The sequence below is a fragment of the Phycodurus eques genome, chromosome 3, assembly GCF_024500275.1.
Source record: "Phycodurus eques isolate BA_2022a chromosome 3, UOR_Pequ_1.1, whole genome shotgun sequence".
In the NCBI taxonomy this organism is placed as follows: domain Eukaryota; kingdom Metazoa; phylum Chordata; class Actinopteri; order Syngnathiformes; family Syngnathidae; genus Phycodurus; species Phycodurus eques.
In genome coordinates, this window is record NC_084527.1 from 18,880,409 (window position 1) to 18,898,571 (window position 18,163).

An 18,163-nucleotide genomic window follows, 5' to 3' on the forward strand; every position below is an offset into this window, starting at 1 on the left:
AAGTTAAAATGACTGCAGTACTCAAAAGAGAATAAAACATTTGTGAACCCACAAAAGTTTTCCCTGTTTGAATGAAAAGGATGCCTAAGGCTGTTTCTAGAAATGGGATGAATCGAATTTGAATTCCTTTAAACACCACCACATCTATTGTTCGCTTTTCTTTCTTTCTGACCGAAAGATGACAAAGAAACCCCTCACCTTTGAATTAAGCTGATGTAACTCCAATGCAAGGTTTTTCAACCTTTCAAACCTACGAAGGAGACAGCAAATTGTTGTTTCATTAAATCCGCCCAATAACAAAACATTCCAGGTTCTGCTGCCTCAAGGTTCTTCTACAATACATTTTATCAGTGTCTTCACTCAGTGTTTCATAAAAAGTCTCTAACCACATAAAAATGCATTCACAAGCTGTTTATTAAATAGAAAAGCAAGTGCCAGCGTTGGAGCCCTGAAATCTAAGTGTTTTAGCCAATGAGAAGCCCTGAAATCTAAGACTGTTTTAGCCAATGAGAAGCCTCAAGAAAGTCCTATATACTGTAGTAGTCTACAGCTTAGCTTCACAGTTTGTTAAGGTCTTAAAGAAAACTTTTTTTTCACAGTTTAATACTGTTTGTCAGAGTCTTAATAATAGGTCTCGGAAATTCTTCGGTCAGGATACGGATAAAGAATGACAGAAAACTAAGAATTCCCTTGTAACACCCTGAATTAAATCAGTTGGTCTTGGGGGGGGTTTCTGGCTTATATTAATAACGATTACGGTTTTCGTTACCATGACGACCGGGGAGGAGTTTAGTTCATTGCAACGAAGCTAAGTTGAAAACCTGGCGACTTTATGACTTTATTTGGTGACTTTTTCGCTCCTTCTAGCAACATTTATTTTTTTAAAGCGACTAGCAACAAATCTAGCGAACTCTTGGTGGTGTTACTGGAGACTCATTGAGACTCCCTCCAGAGACGATGTTCACCCCTCTGTATACGGACTTAAATGTAATCACATCTTCATGAAGGCCACTGCTAATTGACTAATGCAAACATACCTATACCTGCCCCTATCACGATTAGATTGTATTTTCACCGGATGAGGCAGCACTTAATCACGGAGCTGCCGAATTCATTTAATTTAATGTTCATAATCCCTCACGGAATTGAGAAAGGAGGAATGTGAAAGGGACACTTAAACAGTGCCAGGAAGCAGACGAGCATCTCTCCAACAACTTGTTGCCATTTTTATATTTTGTCCAGAGCAGGAATTGAACCATGACCATCCAGTTCCAAAGCCCAAGTATTTACGGATAAAATACTGCAACACCTTATTCTAGGTCAATTAGTATTCAGATCTGTGAATGTGGCTCATGTAGCAAATGCCTAAGACAAACATTCTAGCTTGTAACACTGGCCCAATCTGTACAATACTCCTGCTCTACTTAAGTTTTGGCTTTGACGTGCCAGTTGGACTGGAGCCGTTGTTGAATAATGGATATTTGGCCAGCGAAAAGGCTGCAGGGCAGCTTGCGAGGACGACAGCGCCCTGTTGCAAGCTTGCCCATATTTGGAAGTGCTGACGTAGCAGACTACCAGGAAGTAACAGGAAGGGTTTTCCCGGTGGTAAACGAGAAAAAGACTCTACCTCGGCAATATTTATTTGCCATTGTTGCAAAAGAAAGCTCTGGCTGTGGTTATTTTAGGGAGGAGGAAACAAGCAGTAGCAAAAAAAACTATGTGTACACAAGAAATGATAAAGTCATAACATAGTATGTCCACTTTAATGGAAGATGACGGCTAGCTCGCTAACATAGGCCCATAGGCTCAACTCTGCTCCTTGTCAGACAGCACAAACTCAAATCAGAGTTTGTTGTTTACAAGGCACTATACCAATGGTGCCTTGGTTCCAAAATTAAATTTTTAGTAACTTAAGAGACTGAACCAATCAAAAGCTTCCTCTTCCTCAGGCCAAGGCGGTGATAATCCAGCTGGTGCCCCCAAGCACCTCGCCCCTGTCAATGGCGGCCGCCCATCTCCCGCGCCCCCCCAGGCCGCTGCCGTGCCAACTGGGCCTTTGCCAGGCAGCTCTGTAACTCCTCAACCAATGGGCCAGCAGGTGTCCCCCATGCTGCAGATGCAACAGAAGCAGAACCGCGTCACGCCCATCCAGAAGCCTCAGGGCTTGGACCCGGTGGGCATCCTACAGGAGAGGGAGTATAGGTAGAAAGACTGTGTTTTGTATCCCTAAAGTGATTGATTGGAAATAATCACTTTCATAATGACGTCCACCAGGCTGCAGGCTCGGATTGCGCATCGCATCCAAGAACTGGAGAGTCTGCCGGGCTCCCTGCCACCTGACCTGAGGACCAAGGCCACAGTTGAGCTCAAGGCACTCCGGCTCCTGAACTTCCAGCGACAGGTAATCAGAATTGTTTTTCTCTTGACCGGATTAGAGCGCACCATGATGTCCCATTTGTATTTGAATTATGTTTATTTTGTTACACCTCTATGTATACAGTACAGAGGAACCACTTATGTAGAACACAATCAATTCAGTTTACCCAATGAGATCAGCTTTGCCTCTTAAAACCTATAAACTGTAAGTAACGTTGCAACATTTTTAACTGTCATAGAAGTATGAGCTGATGTTAAACAGTCTAAAATTAATGTTAGAAACAATAAAACACTCTTCATGTAAAGTTCACGTTTCAACCACTAATGTAAAAGAAAATGCACACCTATAACTCTCCTACCTTGTAATCTCAAGGGTTATGCATAAGGTGGTGGCCAGCTCACTAAAATGTCCTATAAAGTGCTATTTATTTTTGTATTTCTAAGGAACCTAAGGAGGCCGATTACATAAATATAAAAACGCTTAAACTTTACTTCCTTAAGTATGACAATATTAGTACATTAGAAACAATAAAACGCTCAATGGTGAATGGCGGCTGGCTAGTTAAGGGCTAGCTAATGGCTAACTAGCTGCTAGCACAAACTAATGTAGAGTAATATATTTTTGTATTTCCAAAAAGAGTGGAATGAGGCAGGAGTCACAGCTTCAAAAACCACCACATCTTAAATTGTACTTCCTTAAGTCCACAAATATGCTCAATATTAGTAGTTAAAAATTATAAAACAACCTTTAAACATTTGGTTAAATTTAGTGTTGGTTAGTGGCTAACACAAGAAGCTCTCTACTCACTGCTTCTTGCCAAACAGCATGCACAGGTGGCCTGAAATGCCCAACAACAGTCACAGAAGATCCAAATCGTAGGACATTTAAAATGTATTTTTCCTGGAACTATTGCTGGAACTGCAAAATTGGATGACTTTAGGTTTTTTTTTCCCCTTCTCCCTCTGAAACCTGTCTGTTTAGCTGCATGGTCATACAAAATGATGGATCTGTATGCCTTTTATGTTGGAACAGTTTTGCTTTGTAACAGGAGTGTTTGAAATACTCCGTCTCTGTCACAGATGCAGGTTTTTGTGGTGTTGAGGCAAAAAGATGGAGGACCCAATTGCAGGGAAGCAGGAAGGCAAGGCTGGAATGCAGTCGTTTCAGAAACGTATTGACAAAAAAGGCAAACAAGGATCATGGAAAAATCTAAATACTAAATTAACAAAGTCCCAGAAAATCAAGAATCAAAGTAACATAGAAACACTCAGAATAAACCCACCAACATAAGAAGAATCATCATCTTTATTGTCATGAACATGCATAAAATGACAAGGGATACGTGACTACAGCAACAACATAAATAAACAGAGACAGACTGAAAGAAACCAGGGAAGTAAATACGAGATAACGAGGCACACCTAGACAAGACATGAGTGGCTGGAGGGAGCTGTTTGGTAGACAAAAGGAACAGGGCTAACGAAATCAGGTGCCAGCGTGCCCATCCTGTGAGGGTTGGAAATTCTTTCCCCGGCAGACAAAAATCAAGGTTCTCGGTTCACCCTTTTAATGAAAGGTGACCAGTTTTTCTTGAAGTTATCCATTTGGTTATCACGTTTTGCAGAGATGTTTTCTAGTGTTACATCCTCTATGACAAGATTTTGCCTTTGGTTGATGCTAGTAGCTTGTTTATCTTTCAAATTTAATAAAACATTTTAGCAATTGCTAAAATTGCAAGTATCAGTTGAGCATGTTTCTTTGGGAGGTTTATTACTTTATCACCCAATTGATAAATATTAGGAGCAAGTGAGAATAAGAGAGTGTTTTCGGTACAATGAGTGCCGACTACAGTATATGTAGATTGACTAAAGCCCATTTTATACTATATTGGTAACGTGTGATCTATTGAGTTCGGTGGTTATGCCATTTTCCTCTCTCCCTAGCTGAGGCAAGATGTGGTGGCATGTATGCGGCGGGACACCACCCTGGAGACAGCCCTCAACTCTAAGGCGTACCGCCGCAGCAAGCGACAGACGCTGCGGGAGGCACGAATGACAGAGAAACTGGAGAAGCAGCAGAAGCTGGAGCAGGAGAAGAAGCGCCGGCAGAAGCACCAGGTTGGGAAAAGAAACCTACAATGGTAAAATTAAGGCTATGTTCATACTGCAGGGCATGATGCCCTAATCAGATTTTGTTTAACATCCAATCTTTTTAGGTAATCGTTTACATTACAAAAACAAATGCGACTTCTAATCTGAACATAATGGGTCTGTGAAGTGACATGGATGCGGACAAAACACAGCGTCACGTTACGCATGCGCACAAAACACGAGTCGCAGTGTGTTTACAGAAGTAAATATGGCCACGCATGTAGGTCTGCGTCCTGATAAATTTGTGGCAATTTCAAGGATTTTTTGTAACCGGGGCCAACATTTTCTTATATTTATCAGTTCTAAAGCATCTTCTTTTCGCCATTGGCTGTTTTCTGGCTACATATCTGATTTCTTGTACATACAAGTGAGGCCTGGGTTGGATATGAAAACGATATGAATTGTACTGTTCACAGACATGAAAAAAATCAGATATATGTCACATTGGGCAAAAAAATTGGAATTGACCTGCAGTGTGAACGTAGCCTAAGACATGAGCCAAGGAGCGCCAATGCGTCAAGCTTGCTGATTTTTTTGTGTTTTCCAGGAGTACCTCAACAGTATTCTCCAGCATGCCAAAGACTTTAAAGAGTACCACCGATCCGTGTCTGGGAAAATGCAGAAGCTCACCCGAGCCATTGCCACCTGGCACACAAACACAGAGCGGGAGCAGAAGAAAGAGACAGAGAGGATAGAGAAGGAGAGAATGAGAAGACTTATGGTAATAACCTTGATTCAACAACATAATATATTTTACTGTACCGTATTAGGAATAATTCAGTAAAATTAAAAGAAAAACAGAAGAGCACGGATTTCTCAGGGTCTTGGTCAACATCTGTGTCCCACTCCGACCTGAAGCCCCTTTTGAGCAGGCCACAATCCGAGCAGGCCTGGGCACTTAGCTCCTGAGAAAATATCTGAACATGGAAAGGATCCAGAGAGGCAATCACTCTAGAGGTCTTGGTTTATGAAATATGCAAAAATGTCTGAAAATATAGTGAAACTTTGATTTGGTAAAGCTGAAAATAGTATCACAAGCCTCTCTTGCAACTGATGACAGCAAGCCTTCTTTTCAAATCCCAGGCCGAGGATGAGGAGGGCTATCGAAAACTTATCGACCAGAAGAAGGACAAGCGTCTAGCCTACCTTCTGCAGCAGACGGATGAGTATGTGGCCAACCTCACCACCCTGGTGTACGAGCACAAAGCTGCACAGGCGGCGAAGGAGAAGAAGCGGAGGAAGAAGAAGAAGGTAGTACGTACAATGATAGACATCAAAACTACCATAACGGCAACCCAATATGTTAAACATGAATGTGCTCTATGTGTAGAGGGTGGACGGAGAAGGTGGCGAAGGCACCAGTGCCATTGGACCTGATGGAGAGGTAAGTCAACGGGTGTTCATCTAAAACATAAGATTATCTGTTTCAGCTTGCCTCCTCACCTTGCCCACCTCAAACACACCCACTCACTTCACTCAGAAAGCTTCTCTGAACAAACAATTTGACTGGCTAAATTGATTTCACCTCCTATTTACGTGCCCTTTTGTTTAAAGCATGACATTATCTTTTTTCGTGGAACTTTCTTCCTCACTACTTTTCTGCCTTGCACACACCCACTCTCTCCTCTGAATAAAATAGCTACATAATTAACTCGCGAAATTGCTTTAACCCCCCTTTTTTCCTCAGTGTTTTCTTGTTTTAAAGTGTGACATTCTCAGTTTACCCTGAAATCACTTCCTTACCACTTGCCTGCCTTGCAGACGCCTACTCGCTCCCCTCAGATACTTTAGCTGCTCTGAATAAACGCTTTGACTGGCTAAACCGCTTCAACACCCTTTTTTTCTCGCTGCTTTCTTGTACATTATCTGTTTTCCCTGTACTATCTTCCTCCGCCTCACGGAAGCCAACTCGCAAAGCTAAAGAAAAAAAAAAAAGTAAAGATTTAAGTGTTTGTTTCTTTTTACCTGGAATGACTTTATCTCCTTTATGGGCAAATTTACTTTGTAGCTCTTTTTAATGCAGCTGTTAATCTGAGTCAGTCTGCAGAGACCCAACAACCTATGATAACAAGTTTGGAATTAGGATTTATTATTTGTATACAGTTTAAATGGAGACTCAGCAAGGAGGAGACAAAGAAATTACTTATTTCCAAAGGGAGGCTAGATAAAAACATTGGCCATTGTCCAAATAATTATTGTCATTGTACACGCTAACTTTTCCATTCATCCATCTATTTTCGACCGCTTATCCGAGGTCGGGTCGCGGGGGCAGTAGTTTTAGCAGCGACACCCAGACTTCCCTCTCCCCAGCCACTTCATCCTGCTCTTCCGGGGGGATCCCGAGGCGTTCCCAGGCCAGCCGAAGGATGTAGTCTCTCCAGCGTGTCCTGGGTCTTCCCCGGGGTCTCCTCCCGGTGGGACGTGCCCGGAACACCTCACCAGGGAGGCGTCCGGGAGGCATCCGAATCAGATGCCCAAGCCACTTCATCTGGCTCCTCTCAATGTGGAGGAGCAACGGCTCTACTCTGAGATCCTCCCGGATGACCGAGCTTCTCACCCTATCTCTCAGGGTGAGCCCGGACACCCTGCGGAGGAAACTCATTTCGGCCTCTTGTATCCGGTATATTGTTCTTTCGGTCACGACCCACAGCTCGCGACCAACGTAGATCGACCGGTAAATCGAGAGCTTCGCCTTTCGGCTTAGCTCCTTCTTTACCACAACGGATCGATACAAAGTCCGGATCACTGTATATGCTGCACCGATCCCCCTGTCGATCTCCTGTTCCATTCTTCCCTCACTCGTGAAGAAGACCCCAAGATACTTTAACTCCTCCACTTGGGGAAGGATCTCATCCCCAACCTGGAGAGGGCATGCCACCCTTTTCCGACTGAGGACCATGGTCTCAGATTTGGAGGTGCTGATTCTCATCCCAGCCGCTTCACACTCAGCTGTGAACTGCTCCAGTGAGAGTTGAAGGTCACGACTTGATAAAGCCAACAGAACCACATCATCTGCAAAAAGCAGAGATGCAATACTGAGGCCACCAAAGCGGACCCCCTCTACGCCTCGGCTGCGCCTAGAAATTCTGTCCATAAAAGTTATGAACAGAATCGGTAACAAAGGGCAGCCTTGGCAGAGTCCAACCCTCACCGGAAACAAGTCGGACTTACTGCCGGATATGCGGCATACTCCCGAAGCACCCCCCACAGGACCCCCGAGGGACACGGTCGAATGCCTTCTTCAAGTCCACAAAACACATGTAAACTGGTTGGGCGAACTCCCATGCACCCTCGAGGACCCTGCCAAGGGTGTAGAGCTGGTCCACTGTTCCACGGCCAGGACGAAAACCACACTGCTCCTCCTGAATCTGAGATTCGACTTCCCGACGGACCCTCCTCTCCAGCGCCCCTGAATAGACGTTACCAGGGAGGCTGAGGAGTGTGATCCCCCTGTAGTTGGAACACACCCTCCGGTCTAATATCAAATTGATTTGGGTTTTTCAGAGGGCGGGCAATAGGCACAGACGTAAACTAGAGGAATCAGGACACAGGTAAATAGCAATGAGGCATACTACATTTTGTTTTTCTCCTTGTGCTTTGTTTACAGCCCATGGACGAGAGCAGCCAGATGAGTGAGCTACCCGTCAAGGTAATCCAGACGGAAACCGGCAAAGTTTTGCAGGGCACCGATGCGCCTAAATCCAGCCAGCTGGAGGCCTGGCTCGAGATGAACCCCGGGTGAGGAGACTTACTATGCTTTTTCTATCAGTCATCTCTTATGAATTATGCAATGTACAAGTGGTAACTTTCCGTACTTATTGCAGGTACGAAGTGGCGCCAAGGTCGGACAGCGAGGAGAGCAGTTCTGAGTTTGAGGAAGAGGTCAGTGAGTCACAGATGTCTCTTGCACTGCAATTATTATTGGTTATTTTTACTTAAACACACATACACAGAGGGCAGTACAGGGGTCGAGTGCAGTGTTTCCCCAACCATTATTGAGCCAAGGCACATATTTAAAAAATAATAATAATCTCACGGCACACCACCAGACAAAAATGTACATCAATTTATGCCTGAGTTTTTCGTGATACGAGCCATCGCTTGGTTGATTTTTTTTTTTTTTTTTTTTTTTGTCTTTGTCTTGAGTTGCGATCAAGAAGTTGAGTAATGAGCGCTAAATGGTAGTAGTGAACTTCTCAACAAGCAGCAGATATTGAAAAGTTCTTCAAGAGACAAAGTGTATGCTTCAAGCTCTTTATTTCCACTCCCAGTTGGCTTGAACAAGTTTAAACAATGGAAGAGCATTTGTTCTGCCTGTCACTAAACGCTGCTGACATAGATAGAACAGCACATCTATATTTCTGATTATTAAAAAAATATCCATCCATCCATGAATCCATTATCTGAGCCGCTTATCCTCACAAGGGTCGCGGGAGCGCTGGAGCCTATTCCAGCTATCATCGGGCAGGAGGCGGGGTACACCCTGAACTGGTTGCCAGCCAATCGAAGGGCACATATAAACAAACAACCATTTGCACTCACATTCACACCTACGGGCAATTTAGAGTCTTCAATTAACCTATCATGCATGTTTTTGGGATGTGGGAGAAAACCAGAGTGCCTGGAGAAAACCCACACAGGCACAGGGAGAACATGGATGGTGAACGTTGGTGGGCAGCCATTTTCAGTCTCCCTGTCCCTGCAGCTGAAAAACACACACACAGCATGATGCTGCCACCACCATGCGTCACTGTTGGGCATGTGTTGGACAGGTGATGAGCAGTGCCTGGTTTTCTCCACACATTCCACTTAAAATTAAGGCCAACAATTTCTATCTTGGTCTCATCAGACCAGAGAATCTTATTTCTCACCATCTTGGAGTCCTTCAGGTGTTTTTTAGCAAACTCCATGCGGGCTTTCATGTGTCTTACACTGAGGAGAGGCTTCCGTCGGGCCACTCTGCCATAAAGCCCCGACCGGTGGAGGGCTGCACTGATGGTTGACTTTCTCCCAACCTTTTTAAGGTTCTGTGTTCTGGCCTTCCTGTGTGTAGTTTGTATATTATCCCTGTGCTTGGCTTGGTTTTCCATGGGTACTCCGACTTCCTTCCACATTCCAAAACCATGCTTTTTAGGTTAATTGAAGATGCTAAAATTGTCCATTAATGTGATTGTGACTATGAATGGTTGTTTGTCCTTTATGGTTCTCCTGCGACCCTAATGAAGTCCTATATAGAAAATAAAGGATGGACAATAAAACCCACACTTTTAATCCACTAGGGGGCTGTAGCTGTACACATTTCAGCTGTACTCCATATCAGGGCTACTTATTGTAATAAATATACACTTGTGTGTCCTCAAAGTGTATTTTATTTCACTAGGAGGAAGAGGAGACAGCGAAGGGCGAAAATGACAAGACCATAGAAGATCCCATCGTAGAGACAAAGCACATTATCGAGTATTGTATTCCTTGTCTTCTTTTTTAACAAGTAGCATATAATAATTGAATGGAGGACATGAGTTTGATGTTGACACATACATACACACACACACACACACACACACACACACACAATCAGGTCGGCCAAGCAGGACGTGGATGATGAGTACAGCGTGCCGACGGACGAGACCAGCCTACAGTCCTACTACGGCGTGGCGCATGCCGTCATCGAGAGGGTGGAGAAGCAGTCGTCTCTTCTGATCAACGGCTCACTCAAACACTACCAGGTACACGCATACAGTGTGCACTGTGCAGTGCTTATGTTTCCTTATGAACCCAACCATGTGACATGTTAACTTTGAAAAGGTTTCACCTTTTTTTGCCCCCAAATATTGAAGACAATTCAGGCTACACCAAATGGGGGTTCTCAAACTTGCCATCAGTGAGCCTAGCTTTGGTTATTATTTAATAAATATCATAGAGCATACCTACATATGGGGACCGGTGGCCACTAAAACAAACATATTAAACCAATTACTCTTTCCTATCTTAGCTGTGGAGCCATTAAAAGCTCTGATATGATTGTGACATATGACATCAGTCTGAGAGTCTTATTATTTATTTATTCCCAAACAGAGGGTGTATTATTACAGGAATGAAGTCCTATATATTTTTTTGTCTTGAACATTTTTTTTAGAATGTAGTCCGATCTTTTTTTCATCAATACAGCCACGGAAAAAAAATATTAGACCACTCTCGTTTCTTCAGCGTTTTGTTCGTTTTTAATGCTTGGTAAAAATAAAGGTACATTTGTTTGGACAAATTTAATGATGACAACAAAAATAGCATGTCATTTATAGTTTTATTTTAAATAACTTTTAATTTAAGAGCTGATGTCTAGCCATTTTCCATGGTTTTCTTGATAGTAACCAAAATCTCTGGGAATACAATAAAGATTAACAGAGCTGCCAAATGTCACCTCCATATTTTGTTACCTTTGGGCATCCTTTGAATTTGAGTGATTCTGCTCCTGATTGCTCATTTCGATTCCAGTTCCAAACGATTCTTGATTCCGATTCTTTTAGGGGGCTGGGTCAAAAAAGTTTGAATGGTTTAAATAAAGGGTGTCCAAATTATGAACATCCATTTTCTTAGCAGCCTGCAGCATACACTAAAATGAACATTTGACTCTGGGTTCTTATCCAGTATCATGTTACGTTCCAGGTCTAGGGGAAACCCAGAACCTAACTTGATCTGATTCTTCCTACTCCCAAGTAAGGCCAGTGCCATAAAGTCACACGGTTTACAATGTTTACTAAAACTTCAGAGGGAGAAATATGCCAATACAATAAACAAAACAACCCTATCTGTCTGTTCTCAAAACAAAGATGAAAAATGATCTTTGAAAAACTTCATTGAAGGTCCGCTTGGTGTAGGCTGAGGCTCGGAGCTGGAGGGAGCACATCCAACTTCTACACATCGTGAAAGCCTCCTTTGCATAATATAATCTTATTCCAAGTGTTGCACTGAGGCGACTGAGGATTAATTTTAACAAAGTTAAAATTGGGGGAGAAAAAATAAATTATTATTTAACCTCATGGTAATTAGATGAGTAGTCTGAAATGCACAAAACGTTCACACAGGATCATTGGCGTTGTGTTTCATTATTTTTTCTTCTGCAATGATGTCAGCTGTCAGACCTGGAGCGGGGTGTGCTCTTTAATTGGTCGCTGGTCTTGCTGTGAGCTGACATTGCGTTCTGCCCTTTTGATGATCGGAATCTAACCCCTTCACTGCCTCACTACTCAACATCCACCACTATTAGCTCTTTTGTCTCAGAGGGGCCGCATGCTACGTCCCACTCTTCATTACTGAGCTGTGCTTGAATAACTTTTGAATATAAAATGCCAAAGCACCAGCTAGATAAAACGTTCTCAGTTCAAGCGCCAGTAAAATGTATTATCAGTTATGTTTTAGTACATGGCAACTAGCATTTATTTGTTCACAAAAAAACTAGTCAATACCAGATTTGGCAGAGTCCTATCAAATTATTATTATTACCAGATTTGGCAGAGTCCTATCAAACAAAGGTAATGGGAACTAAAGGAAAGAAAGCTTACAAAGACAAGCAGTAACAGTGTTTGGAAACATTTCTGCTCATACACAAGTACTGGCCATCATCTCCAACATGAAACCGTCATTTGAAACTCTTAACTTGAAACCGTAACGCTCACTTCAAACCCTGATTTGAATCAGTAAGCCAGGCTTGAAAAACCTCCATTTGACACCAGAACCTTGGCTTTAAATCCTAATTTGAAACCTTACTGTTAAACTTGTAACCTTACTTGAAAACAAACCATTTCTTATATTATTCTAGGATAGCCATTTAAAACTAATAACCCTAACCCTATCCCCAATATCAAGTACCTACAACTGCCAGTCTTTTATGCTTAGAATGGCAGTCCATTGGTTTCACGCTAACATTATTCTTCTCTGAATACCCCTTGTTCAGAATTGTCACTTGATGCTCGCTGAAATGTGGTCTAGTGAAATGTGCTGTCCACTTTTAAGACCTCTTGCCTTCAAAGCCTAAAGTTCATAAAAGTTATCTCTGCACATCTACCGACCCCCAGGTAACACATTCACGATTTTCTGGCAAATGGTCTTTTTGTCGTGGATGTATTTTCTACAGCCGTTAAATGCATTGATTATTTATTCATTATGGAGAAGGTAGTCGTCTGGGAAGAGAGCTCTAATTTGCAATTAAAAAGGCCATGCCTCCACTTTGATTTCCTCTTAAAGGCTTTTGGCTCTTTAATTTTTCAGCGTGTCCTCCAAACAAACACACTTTGTTGTTGTTTTTGTGTAGGGAGTATTAATTAAAAGTATTAGTACGTAAACACTCTTTCTTCTTTCCTGTCTCATGTTCAGATTCAGGGTCTGGAGTGGATGGTGTCTCTGTACAACAACAACTTAAATGGCATCTTGGCTGACGAGATGGGCCTGGGCAAGACCATCCAAACCATCGCCCTCATCACGTACTTGATGGAGCGCAAGAGGCTCAACGGCCCTTATGTCATCATCGTGCCGCTTTCGTCAGTACTCCTCCGCCTAGTGTTTGTCCTAAATACTTTTCTTTAACTGTTATTGATGCACTGGTGTTTCTCACACTTGTGGTACAGAATTGTGGAGGGGGGGGTTAAGTTGAAGTAAAGCAGGTTTTGAGTCATAATATCCTCCATGCAGTTCCTTACAAATCTGCGAAAATACAAGTAGTAACAGCATTATTGTAGCTTGCTAGAAGAAACACTAATTTGAGACCCGAACTCAGAAATCAGAAATCCTTGAAGCCTTTGAAGCTCCCAATTTGAAACGCTAACCCTATTTTGAAAATCCTACCTTGAAACCATTAACCCTTGCTTGGACCACTAAACCAGATTTTAAACCATAAAATTCACTTGAATCCCTAATTTTAAAACCTTACCCTTCTTTGAAACCCTAAACCAGGCTTGAATTTCAAGTCCAAATCTTAAACCTTAGTTCTGACTTTAAACTAATTTGAAACCCTAAGCCCTCCTAGAAACCCAAATTTGAAACCTTTGTCCAGGTTTGAGATTTAAATATTTAGACCAAATCTCAAACAATAACCCTGTTTTAACCCTTTATTGGGCATTCATGAAACTACAGGTACTTGCAAAGTTTGTGAATTTTTCTCCTTCAGTTTTTTATTTGAATACAAGTCCTGTCATTTTGTGCATAAACTGTATACATGTAGTTGTGTGGGTGTGTTATGTAGCCAAGCACCTATAACATAGGATCAGTGAGTACACTATACAAAGCAAATCTGGGTATAGTGACAAAAAAAGGCATTTATTCTATTCTATCCTATCAAAATGATGTTAAGCCAGCAAGATTCAAGCAGCAAGTAGATCACTTTCAGTTGTCACTCCTATGTTGAATGTCAAAATTGCACCATTTCCGGTGTCGGACACTACTAAGTTTGCTAATAACATTATAAAAATGCATACAAAATTAATAAATGTTTAAGGCATTTAAATTATAAAGATGAACACATTTCATTAAACAATAAATTACTTTGTGGGCATTTCTACGTACAGTCTCACTTCAGACAGCTCCCATAGACAGCCAGCACAAAGCACGAAGCGGAGATGGATGTGATTTCTCCAGCATATAGCTGGCCCCAGTTTCAAATAAGGTTAGGGATTCACATTAGGGTTTTGATACTGGGTTAGGGATTCAAATCAAGGTTTTAAGCCAATGCTAGGGTTTGAAATCAACATTTCAAGCCTGAGTTAATATTCAAATTAGGGTTTCAAGTAGCTGTTAAGGTTTCAATATAGGGTTTCAAACCAGGGTTGTGCTTTAAAATTGTCATTTCAAGCCAGGGTTAGGGTTTCATCTATCCATCCATCCATTTTCTGAGCCGCTTATCCTCACAAGGGTCGCGGGAGTGTTGGAGCCTATCCCAGCTGACTCCAGGCGAGAGGTGGGGTACACCCTGAATTGGTCACAAGCCAATCGCAGGGCACATAGAAACACACAACCATTCGCACTCAGATTCACACCTACGGGCACTTTAGAGTCTATAATTAACCTACCATGCATGTTTTTGGGGATGTGGGAGGAAACCGGAGTGCCCGGAGAGAACCCACACAATCAGGGGAGAACATGCAAACTCCACAGTTGAGTTTTAATCTATTCTATTTGGGTACCTTCAGCATTTTGTAGCTTCGTCTTCATTTGTGCAGTCCGTTTCACGTGATTTTTGCATGGTAATGTCACGGTGGCTTGAGGGGCAAAACTTGTGATGCAGTTGGTGGAAGATGGTGTGATAGTGTGTCTACATGGGTATAAATTGGTTCGGCTGTGTGCTTTAATGACCAGTGAAGTAGCGACACACAAATACACATGTAAGTGCCCTGTTAACAATAGCCAGTACCTGTGTTTTATTAGATTGTTTTACGTGACGTCAACCAGTGAAAGATGCCGTGTAGCAAAATCTATGTTAGCGGGCTAATAAATAATGATAATAAATATAAAATTTAAAAATGCTGCCACATGATACCCCCTTAACATTTCTACCTGCTCCCTCAAGTGTGATTCCTAGAACTGGCCCTGTTTGAAACCTTCATTTAAATCCCTTACCCAGTATTAAAACCCTAATTTGAGACCCTAACCTTATTTGAAACATTAACCTTTAACCCCTAATTTGAATCTGTAATTATTTTTGAAACCCACATTTTTGCTTAAAACTCTAACCTTTGTTTAAAAACCTTACTGTATTTGAATCGGTAATCCGGGTTTGAAATCCTAATTTGAATCCCTATCCCATGTTTAAAAATGTAATTTAAAACCCCAGCCTTTTGTTGAAATTATAATTTGAATTTTGAATTCATGCCAATCCAAAGTCTGTATATATAATTCAAAGATGATGTCATAATTGCTCTTAAGTACACATTTATCCTCCCCTTTTTTTTTTTTTTTTTTTTTTAACTCTAGTACCGTGAAATCCAATTCCAGCTAATGTGTACTTCCTCACTTTTTGATGTTATGTCTCAGTCCGAATACACAAACACAGATAAGCAGCAGTCTCTATGCCGCATGATGAATGAGTTGATATTTTGAAAGAAAACAAGTGTTACAAATTGGTATTCAACATGCTGACTGAACACATCGGCCGGATTACCAACGCACCATGTCAGAGCTGAAGCGATGCAAAACTTTTCAAGGTTGAAACACACTTTTATAAAACAAACTTGCTCCTCAGTCATTCATTCTACTTAACAAAACCAGCAATTTATCTGTAGCTGTCTTTTCCCCACTATTAATCCCTTCAAATCCTTAGACGGCACTGCAGCCCTCTCATACAAGCAGTGTGCTGATTTCAATGCGCACTCCTCTGCCTAATTACTATACAAAATATTAATGAGTCAAGAGCCTCTTTATGCTCGCATACTGTTAAACTCTGCGGTATCCACACAGTGATTTTACTTTGTTAAACATCAACAGGCACCATTTTTTTTCTGCTCCAAAGAAAGAAATATAATTTTGCTATTTTTAAAATAATTGCACACTGTTGTTCTTTTTCTGTAAGCCACACTCCACCAACACAGGCGTGATTAAGATACGTGTATGTGGTCATCCACGTGGTAGCCATTTTTCTTTGCTTTAAATCAACTGGCATAAATTTTGTCTGCTTCTGTGTAGCAATAGACTTGCATCACTCATAAAAAAAATGCTATGCTGTTGTTACTCAAAATGCTATCCATCCATCCATCCATCCATTTTCTGAGCCGCTTATCCTCACTAGGGTCGTGGGCGTGCTGGAGCCTGTCCCAGCTGTCATCGGGCAGGAGGCGGGGGTACACCTTGAACTGGTTGCCAGCCAATCGGAGGGCACATACAAACAAACAACCATCCGCACTCACATTCACACCTATGGGCAATTTAGAGTCTCCAATTAATGCATGTTTTTGGGATGTGGGAGGAAACCGGAGTGCCCGGAGAAAACCCACACAGGCACGGGGAGAACATGCAAACTCCACACAGGCGGGGCCGGGGATTGAACCCGGGTCCTCAGAACTGTGAGGCTGACGCTCTAACCAGTCGGCCACCGTGCCGCCTCTCAAAATGCTAATGTTTCGCTATTAGTGTGAAGGCTAGATACTAACTTTTGTTCAAATTCAGAGTTTTTAAAAATTATGACAAGTCACCCAAGAAACAGCCCTGAACTCTGAAACTGTCCAATGACAGCACAGAACAGACTTTGTCTTATCATTGTCCAAAACCCAAACCCAACCCATGAGCTAAGGTGGTCGTCTGCATAGTAAAATTCAAAGGTACACTATTTCTTTGAAATGTATTATTTGAAAAATAATGGTATGCTGTTTTTGCAAAATGCTAACGTTATGTTACAAAAGTGGGGCTTTTTTATTACCCGTTCCGCGAGCAGTCTTAGCCAAGATACGCTAACGAGGTAAACTGTGTGTTTCTGGTAGTTTGTGTGGGCTTTTTAATGACTAATAGTAAGTTGGCAGCTCCACAAGCTTTACTTTCCCTATTATTATGGGTGCTATGTTTTTATTTACCCGTAACCTTTATTTATCCAGGGTAGTCAATTGAGAACAGATTGTCATTTGCAGACAGCAGGGTAAAACAAAGCAAAATCAAATACATATACAACGAACTGAACAATGTGATATGCTTACATATTTACATAATGTAGTTACAGTTACATAAAAGCAAATTTAACAAAATAAAAAAACTTAACGTTCATCTATATTTGTTTAGCATTATTTCCTAGTGTCACTTTGATGGTGTGCATCATCCTGCCTGCTTTTCTGTCTCAAACTAAGTTTTTACTTAAATTGGATGGTATTTCTTATGGGTGTGCAGACAATGGAAGGCCACGTCGGCTTCCGTAATTACTGAATTGGCAGATTGCAGCTCAGATGTAATATTTTAATATGCACTAATCTAATTGCAGTCTTCCTCCATTGGCAGATATCTGACTGGACATCCAATTTTGAGCACATTCCAAAAGTCTCTCATTGCAAGCAATTATCTGACTCACTACAAACGTAGTGTCGGCGGTCACTGCAGGGTGGAAATTCTTGCTTTTAGTAACCAAACACTTGCTCGCTCAAGGTGTCTCTGTAATTTTCATCAATTTTCTCGCTTTCAGGACTTTATCCAACTGGATCTATGAGCTTGACAAGTGGGCCCCGTCCGTGGTCAAAATTGCTTACAAGGTAAAAATAAAAACATCAAAATAGGAGCCTTCGAGAATGCTTTATTTGTCAAAATATCTTTTCCTTAATTCTCCAAAAGGGTACCCCCGGCCTGCGCAGGGGACTGGTGCCGCAGCTCCGGAGCGGCAAATTCAACGTTTTGTTGACCACCTACGAATACATCATCAAGGACAAGCACATACTGGCCAAGGTGAGACGAGATGTTCTCTTTGATTCACCCACCTCACTTCACCTGCTTTTTATGGATTTCCAAGCAGATATTCAGGTTTCAAGAAGCTTTATTGTCAGTTACATTGTAAATGTTTCCTGTGGGAAATAGAGGAAATGTAATAATCTGCTCCAACTTGTATTAACTTTACAGTAAATAGGGATACGGACAGAGCCCTGCTACGAACAGCAATAAACAGCCAGTAATTTACACCCCC

The 18,163-nt window shown here is 41.8% G+C and overlaps 1 protein-coding gene across 3 annotated transcripts in view; it reads left to right on the forward strand.

Annotated features, from left to right (window-relative positions):
• The window catches only part of smarca2 (SWI/SNF related, matrix associated, actin dependent regulator of chromatin, subfamily a, member 2), an 81,535-nt gene that overhangs the window by 18,513 nt on the left and 44,859 nt on the right, over positions 1-18,163 (forward strand). For 2 of the 3 annotated variants that reach the window (XM_061672333.1, XM_061672331.1), the window contains exons 6-18: positions 1,950-2,202; positions 2,275-2,401; positions 4,321-4,494; positions 5,075-5,248; positions 5,611-5,781; positions 5,858-5,911; positions 8,135-8,265; positions 8,352-8,409; positions 9,908-9,984; positions 10,106-10,253; positions 12,898-13,061; positions 17,672-17,738; positions 17,818-17,928. In XM_061672333.1, the coding sequence (XP_061528317.1) occupies positions 1,950-2,202; positions 2,275-2,401; positions 4,321-4,494; positions 5,075-5,248; positions 5,611-5,781; positions 5,858-5,911; positions 8,135-8,265; positions 8,352-8,409; positions 9,908-9,984; positions 10,106-10,253; positions 12,898-13,061; positions 17,672-17,738; positions 17,818-17,928 (1,709 nt within the window). The remainder of the gene's footprint in view (positions 1-1,949; positions 2,203-2,274; positions 2,402-4,320; positions 4,495-5,074; positions 5,249-5,610; positions 5,782-5,857; positions 5,912-8,134; positions 8,266-8,351; positions 8,410-9,907; positions 9,985-10,105; positions 10,254-12,897; positions 13,062-17,671; positions 17,739-17,817; positions 17,929-18,163) is intronic. The other variant, XM_061672332.1, reaches the window with a different exon arrangement.